Genomic DNA, 8,756 nt, shown 5'->3' on the forward strand with positions numbered 1-8,756 from the left:
TTCTTTAAATAGTGAGGCTATTAGGGTTATCTAACAAGGAAACCCTAATTTTGATGCTTAAGCCCTAAGCAACCCATGGACTCCTTCCTTAAGGGCCCTAGGACGATTTCTAATGGGTTTCCCCATAGAATTCGTCCACCCCTTTAATATGGAGTCCAATACCTCAATATTCAACTATTATACAATTAACAGTTCAAGTCCCTTAAGTTTAATTAATCTCTTTTAGCCACAAACTTAATTCTTATTAATTCTTGACTAATATTAATTAAACAATATGATTTCTCCTTTAATATATTATTCTCATAATATATTAATAAATCATATTTAATCCTTTATCTCCATAATTCATCCTATCAAGTTGCTTTGGTGAAGGCAACCCAAAAGGACCATGCACCATCGGGTCAAGTACATACCAAAATAGTTATGGACTCAGACACTAATCCAACAGTTTGGTCACCAAGCAAATGATCTAAGGGATTTCCCTTTAACCCTAGCTTTTGCACCAAGTTTCCTCAACTATATAAGGAGTTCCTAGCCTCTTAATTTTGTCCATACCTTTCTTCTAAGATCCTTGGACGAAAATTGTTCTCTCTTCTCCTCTCTCTCTCTCTCTCTCTCTCTCTCTATATATATATATATATATATATATATAGTTTTCCTCTTGGTAGTTTGCGTATGATTCCATTAGAGGCACGACACTTGTGGTGCTTGCTTCCAAGAGATCAAAAAAGGATAATTCTAGTTGTTTGCTATAACAACTAAAAGGTATGTAACGCAAAACCTTTTCTTTAGTAATTTCGAAAATCACCTAGGGTTCTTAGGGTTTCTTTTGATGTTCTTAGTTATAGTTTCAATAGAGAAAACATAGATCCTTATTAGGGTTGCATGCACACTTAAGAGTTTAATTTTATTTGTTTTGCATAAAACCCTTCAGGATCATGGGTCATTTTCTTAAACTTTAGGAGCCTCGAATGAAATCTATCATGTATTTAAACTAACCTAACCCTAAAATCCGAAAATCAAACCCTATTTTTCACTTCCAACTCACTATAACAGAGTTCCTTAGTGTGTTTTCCATCTTTGAAGTTGTGGTAAAGATCTAAGAAGGTAGTTGTGTGTTTTTGGTGCTTTCGGTGAAGAATATTCTTATAGAGCTCATGTCTTCTTCCCTTTTTCATTCTACTGTAAATCTACCATATTTCCATAGTTATTATCTCATCTCTACTTATATTTACCCATATATTTGTACCAAATCGGTTGGTTGTGGTGATGGTCTTGTTCTTGCACTCAAAGAAGTGTTTTGGGATGTTTTAGCATCCAAACGATTACCACAAAGCCCTAGATCAACCTAGATATCCTAGGTATGTTTCTACTGGTTGAAAACACCCTAAAGTGGTTAGAAACTGATCAGGAATGCTAGAAGTCACATTTCCTACATCTTGTTTTTACCGTGAGCGTGACGCGCTCTGCGCTGACGCGACGCGCTTGATGATCAGAGTAGTCATTTGTGTTGTTTTAGTGTCGTTTCTTAATTGTGTTGCTATAATTTGTTGTAGGGTGTTTGATTGTTTGTTGATAGGTTGATTTCCTTTTTTCCTAGTTCATTTCATTCGGATTAGAGGTGAGTCTTTCTTATGGTTGTCTAGTACAAATATGTAGACTTGTATGTATTAGTATAATCTATTGGTCTAGGACATTATATGTGATGTTATGTTCTGATTATATGTGAAGTATAGGCTGTAAGATGTTATTGTTTCTCTATGAGCAAAGTGACTATGTGAATTTATATGTTAGACACCATGATATGATGAATTTTCATGAAATAAGTGGCTAGGTCCATGGCAGTGGTGAGAATTTTTTTTGATGATTAAAGTGTAAAGTCTATACTTGCTACAATTATGAAATAACATGCTTATCTTGGAATTAGGGAATGCATGATAGCGATGAATGTGATTTTAAAAGGTGTATTTTATTTACATGATTTTATTATGATTTGTGGTGTAATTGCCATGAATTAATGAATAAAGAACAAGCATGATTACATAATGTTGAATGGTGAGGTGTATGTATGACCCATGTGAGTGGATTAATTCATCATAAATTAATTAAAAATGGGGAAACATATGGAGGGGGTTAAGGGTAGAAACATGAACATAAGGGTGAACCCTACCCGAATTTAGTGATGGCCTTTTAGGTTGGAAGAATATTGTTGGGAAAAGAGCTAAAGCCAAAGCAACGTCTAGTGGTTTTCTAGAAGACCATCTCAAGACATGGTGCTTGTGCATACGGGTGTGGGGATTGGATGCCACACCATCTGAGAATCCATTCAAAATTAGTTTTTTGCAAAAGTACATCCTATAAGGATATCATCAACACATTCGTCAAAAAGCCCACAGAACGAACACAAGGTGGATCCAAAATTGACTTCCATATTCCTCAATGCCATGGCAGAAGGTATACATTCCATTTTAGCTCTCCAAACAAAAAACACTACTTTTCTGGCACTTTTTTCAACTAGACGAAACTTTGCGAGTTTTGGAGGGGAGAAAGAGGAGAATTGTTAATTAAATGTCTTAACGCATATACCTTGTATCTCCCATTTGTAACTTGATCATACCGCCAAGAATCCCTCTCCGAGTTGGGTTGAAACGATCCGATAACTGCAATGCGATTACCCAAGTCAACATTGAGCGAGGTCTGCTCGAAATGCCTTGACCCAAGTGAAACCAGAAATTCTTATTATGTCCGTCACCTTACATTTTTTCTCCATTTCAGTTGAATACAGGTTGGGATAGGGTGATTTCCAAGTATCATGCCAAAACATAGTTTCAGAACCTGAGTTAACCACTCTCTTAATAATCATGTTTGTTTGAATGCCTAGTTTTTACAAGTCACTCTTAACATCGGTAAGGTTGTTCCGAACACCTCTAAGAGATCTATTGGAATAACAAATCAATAGGCTTAGATTGGAGATTGTGTATACCTACAATGGCACGGTTCCAAAGTGACTATGGCTCCGACTTTAAGCGTCACCACCATTTGACTACCAAGATTGTATTAAGAGCTTTCAATGAACCAACTTCGAGCCCATCCATTTCTTTAGGGCAGTGACTTTGCTCCAAGCGACCCAATTGATTTTTTTCTAGTCATTCAAACTCTCCCATGAGAAGTGCCTCCTTTTGTTTTTTTTTTTTTTTTCTAACGAATAGATGATCCCAACGGGGGCTACGAATTGTTCTATTTGTTGTGACAAAGAGACTTGGAAAGATAAAATCCATAAGAACAATTAGATATGACATAAGGTTCTATCGGTAAGTATCATTAACCACAAGCTATTAATAAATCAAATTCATAATTCATTGTTCGTTACCACTCTAACTCATGAACTTTTTACAAGTTTTAGGCATCATTTTAATACGTAAGAATATAAAAGGGCCTAGATGCAAATTATCTCCAATAAATGCAATAAATCCAATAAATGCAAATTACTCAAATCTCTATGTCTCTCTCTCCCCCCTATCGATTAATAGCCCTTTAAAATTAACAAAAAGAAAACCTAATATTTCCCTCATTCAACCAATCCTCCTCTTCTAATGGATCTTCGTCAGGAAACTCAACCCCAAAAGCTACCCCATTTTTTCATTCTACCCTTTCCCACTAAAAAAGACGTGGCCTATGCAATCATTCTCTTCATCTCTCTTATCATATCCTCCATTGTTTTCTGCAACCTCCTAACCCCTTTCTACCCTCATCTTCTTCATCCTTTTAGCTTCTCCAAAACCCTACCCGATACCCTACTTCCAAGATCCACAAACACCTGCGATTATTCGTTTGGGAAATGGGTTTGGGATGAAACTTACCCTAACCAAAAGTACAACGAAGACTGCCCTTTTCTTGATCCGGGATTCCGGTGCCAGCGCAATGGCCGCCGGGATGTTGGGTACGTCAATTGGCGATGGCAACCGCATGGGTGCGATCTACCAAGGTATGGGTGTTGTTTAGAGTTTTCAACTCGTAGATTAAGCAATATTAAACTGCATGCATGGCTTTTTTTATTGTTTTAAAGTTCTCTTTGGTATAAAATATGAATTTCGAGGTAGCTATTGTTAGTTTCCATGGTTGAAGAGTTAATGCTCATAATTAAGTGCATGCATCGCACGTTATGAATATAGTTTTTTTCCATTTATATATATATTATCTCGGTTCAATCAAAACTGTACAAACTTATATGAAACCTTTACTCTAGCTCCGAATCCTAATGATTTTAATTATTGGTATCCATTTGTTTTTTTCTCATTATTTATTTTCATATTCTTGGAACTTTGTGGTATAGAAAAGCATACTTCCATGTGGATCTTACCTAGGATAAGATTTTTCGCCGACCAAATACAATTTTCAAGGGAATTTTCGCTCGCAAAACGAAGAACTTTTTCAGTAGACTAGTGACTTGAACAGTGAACTATCGACCAACCATGGCAAAAGACTAATCCCTCGACAAATGGATTTTAATCGAATCTTATGATTAATGAATCATTTTATCTCATTCAATTGTATGTCGACGTGTCTTCGGACTCTATATATGTCCAACAGTAGATAGTATGAGTTTGAACATTCATACCGATTGTAGAAACGAATTGAAACTAATATCGTATTGCCAATGGGAACAGATTTGACGCGAGAGATTTTCTTGAAAGAAGCAGAAATGGAAGAATAGTTTTCGCCGGAGACTCCATCGGAAGAAACCAATGGGAGTCTCTACTATGCATGCTTTCTCATGGAGTCTCAAACCTTTCCACAATATACGAAGAGCATGGAAACCCTATAACCAAACACAAAGGCTTCCTTTCAATCAGATTCCATGACTACAATTTAACCATCGAATATTACCGGGTCCCTTTCCTGGTAGTCATCGATGACCCACCGGAAAATTCGTCGGAAGAAATCCTGCGAGCCATTAGAGTTGACAAGCTCCACCGGTTCTCTTCAAAGTGGGCCGGAGCAGATATTCTTGTCTTCAGCGCCGGTCACTGGTGGAACCAAGACAAAACCCTAAAAATGTAAGCAAATAACATCTTTCTAATCATCGTTTCAATCCAAAAAGACACCATTTTTAATAATTCGATCATGGTTTTGGTTTAGGGGGTGGTATTTCCAAGAAGAAAAGACACTGAACTTGACAATGGACGTGATGGAAGCATTTGCGAAGTCTCTTCAAACATTAAAGTCATGGGCTTTCAAGAATTCCGATAGGAGCTACATCTTCTTTCGAAGCTATTCACCAGTACATTACAGGTGATCTAATCACATCCAACATTCGAATTTATAACCTTTGGATTAATAGTTTTATATGAAATAAGAAAGAACAAATTAATATGTTACAAATACAGGGATGGAGAATGGAACACCGGTGGACATTGTGATCGTAATAAAGCACCAGAAACAGACTACATGAACCCAGAAAGTGAACATTTAAACAATCAAATCATTTCAAATGTAGTCAAAGAGATGGAAACTGATGAACACAAAGTCCAATTCTTAAACATTACGTATCTAACAACAATGAGAAAAGATGGTCACCCTTCGAGATACAGGGAACCAGGTACTCCATTGAAGGCTCCACAAGATTGTAGCCATTGGTGTCTACCTGGTGTCCCTGACACGTGGAACGAACTTCTTTATGCTCAACTATTGTCTAGTGGGTTCAAAACAAGGTGATGGAGATGAAAAGTAAAGATTTATGATATATTTATATATTCGGGTTTAGAAGTTTATCGAAGGCTCCAATTCGGGCTATGATTTAGTGACACATGAAGTGTGGTTCATTTTAATTTATGGGTGGAGCAAGCACCAACGATGGTTCAATTCATAGATCTTCTAGAAGAAGGTATTAATGGATGGAAGATCTGAATTAACCCGTGTAGTTGTAGAATTAGGATAATAGTAAATCACATTTAACACTATGGAATTCTTATTGTAGTATTTTTATAACTTTTGTAATTAATTGCACTTGATTTAACATATAGTTGTGAGTTTTGTTAAAGACTATTTTGCATTTGTACGTATTTTGTATATTCTTTTGGCCTAGTGTAGTGGTGTACTCGTTTTATGCCCTCTTGTTTGATAATAATCTATATATTGTTTGTTAAATGGAGAAACTAAATACCCTCCTACTTTTTGTTCCTAATATCCTTCTATTTATTTTAGATGGTGACAAGTGTCATTAAATTTAATTTAAATTTGATTGAGATTTTGAATTTATACACTTATCATCATCTTAAATAGGTAGGAAGAAAAATAGTTTTTGTTCCTAATATCTTCCTATCTAGATGGTGACAAGTGTCATTAAATTTAATTTAAATTTGATTGAGATTTTGAATTTATATACTTATCATCATCTTAAATAGGTAGGAAGAAAAATAGTTTTTGTTCCTAATATCCTTCTATCTATTTTAGATGGTGACAAGTGTCATTAAATTTAATTTAAATTTGATTGAGATTTTGAATTTATATACTTATCATCATCTATTTAAATAGGTAGGAAGAAAAATAATAAGTAGGAAGAAAAATAGGAACAAAAGATAGGATGATATTTAATTTCTCTGTTAAATGAGAAGTTCTTGTATCAATTACGAGAGAATGAGTTATATAAGAGGACGATGAGAATAAACTATAAAAATACTAAAATAGAACAATGAAGGTCATATTTCTTTTTCTTCTGTTGCCGATGTGGCATCCCATTATAAGGCATATTTCCACATAATGCTTCTTTCGTTCCACACATTTTCTTTGAAACATTTTTAACAAAATGCATTTACATTTTCTTCAAACTTTGGTACTTGATATTTTAGAAGTGTACTATATATCCCTGAACGTGAACCAGACAAGAATAATTCTTCTAAAGGCTTAAATTTTTGTTCGGCAAAGAAAAAATCATCTAGGATATGCATGAATACACCTTGATTCCAACCTATCACTGAAATTGTAAAAAAAAAAAAAAAAAAAAAAAAAAAAAAAAAAACGAAAACGAAAAAACATTGAACGGTTTTAAAACAAAAGCATCTTAATTTGTTGATGAGAATGGATATACCCATAGAAAAGCATCTTAATCTGTTTCTATCCTCTGCCGATGTGGGATCACATAACTATGCATATACCCATAGAAAAGCTCATTTCTAGACCTCTAGTGATAAGCATGAATACATTCTTAACTCCAACTTATCATTGGAATTGCAGAAAAAACATTGAACTATTACTTGTTATAAAATCAAAAATATCCTATAGACCTATTCCTCTTGACTTTTAACATATATATATATATATATATATATATATATATATATATATATATATATATATATATATATATATATAGCAAAGTCAAAGTTTTGAGCAAAATAGGAACATTCAACGAGAAGACTGTATCTCTTACCTTTTGTAAGATATTATGACTTAGATACTCCATTTATCTTGAGAAGTTGATATGTAATATTTTATATTCTTCCTTTTTTTCTATCATACTAAGGTACCCTTTCTTGAGTTCTTCGTTTAAAAAGTCATGGTGTAAACCTATGATAACAAACAATACATGTAATTCAATTCTATTATTTCAAATACAATAGTGGAATTTAATAGTTACTTTTAACATCGATCCCTCAGTCTTGTATTTGGAATAAGTTTACATAATTGCACCCCGAATATTAGGATAGAGCAATTCCATGGTTCTCAACAGTATTACAAAACAAATAAAAATTAAATTTCACCATCAACATAAACTTTTTGTGGCCACCAGCTACATATATCATGATCATGATTATATTTACTCTTTTTCAAAACATTGTGTTTGTGCATGTGAGTTGCACTAATTGTAAAATTAGTTTTGTTTTGATGATAGACCAAAACAATTTGATTCTAATGTTTGACTAACCAATTTATTTCTAATGTTTGCACTAGGTGAATTTTTTTAAGTATAATGCATTAATAAGAAAACAAATTGAATGCTATAACTGGACCTATTTTTTAAAGTATAATGTATTACTAAAAAAATATATTAAAAAGTACAAAGCTGTGACAAATAAGGAGCCCAAAGCCTTTTTTATAGGAAAATTCATCATAACTATAAGGTTTGTTGTAGATAGTAATGATAATAGCATATAGTTTACTCCATATATATGACTATCAAAATGCATTAAATGTTACAGCAGCCTTTAGATGAAAACCTCAACTATTAAATTGGGCAGGGGCTGCGCGAACGCAAGCCCCCACTGTCACAAATTATGATGTAGGCTCGACCACTTGGGCCGACCTTAAGTTAGCACCCATCCGAAGTGCAATGGAAGTCACTAACCTAGGCCATGGTCCATCTTGACCAACCATTGACCCCATCCAGGTAAGTACCTAATCCAATTGCCTAGCTCCCTTTTTATACACCTCTTCCTCTGCTACTCTTTCTATCATTTGCCGATGTGGGATCAAAACATCAACTAATTTACATTTTCTTTAACTACTATGTGAGGTTTTAGTATATAAACAAGTTCTCTTGTACGAAGTACGAATGTGAAAACTTTTCTTAATATGTTAAATATATAGGTTGATGAAAGAAATAAGATACGAAATTTTGAACTTTATTATTCTAATTTATGATCACCACTATAATTTAAAAGGATAAATTCCATTGGAAATAATCACAGACTATATTCAATAGTTGGATTTTTTGTTGTTTGTATATTAACATGTCCATATTGATGTTTCTTATTTGT

The 8,756-nt window shown here is 34.0% G+C and overlaps 1 protein-coding gene and 1 non-coding gene across 2 annotated transcripts; one reads left to right on the forward strand and one right to left on the reverse strand.

Annotated features, from left to right (window-relative positions):
- Nucleotides 1-3,524: 3,524 nt before the first annotated feature.
- On the forward strand, nucleotides 3,525-6,040 carry LOC145090460 (protein trichome birefringence-like 8). The gene is made up of 4 exons (XM_079028657.1): nucleotides 3,525-3,985; nucleotides 4,668-5,057; nucleotides 5,140-5,292; nucleotides 5,388-6,040. The coding sequence occupies exons 1-4, from the start codon at nucleotides 3,594-3,596 to the stop codon at nucleotides 5,713-5,715; spliced, it is 1,263 nt and encodes a 420-aa protein (XP_078884783.1). The 5' UTR covers nucleotides 3,525-3,593; the 3' UTR covers nucleotides 5,716-6,040.
- A 2,193-nt stretch (nucleotides 6,041-8,233) lies between these two features.
- Nucleotides 8,234-8,394, reverse strand: LOC145091034 (U1 spliceosomal RNA). Its single transcript, XR_013701924.1, has one exon. It is a non-coding gene; the product is annotated as a U1 spliceosomal RNA (small nuclear RNA).
- Between the last annotated feature and the right edge of the window lie 362 nt (nucleotides 8,395-8,756).

This window comes from Lactuca serriola, chromosome 2 (genome assembly GCF_051521515.1).
Source record: "Lactuca serriola cultivar US96UC23 chromosome 2, Lser_US96UC23_V15, whole genome shotgun sequence".
Lineage (NCBI taxonomy): Eukaryota > Viridiplantae > Streptophyta > Magnoliopsida > Asterales > Asteraceae > Lactuca > Lactuca serriola.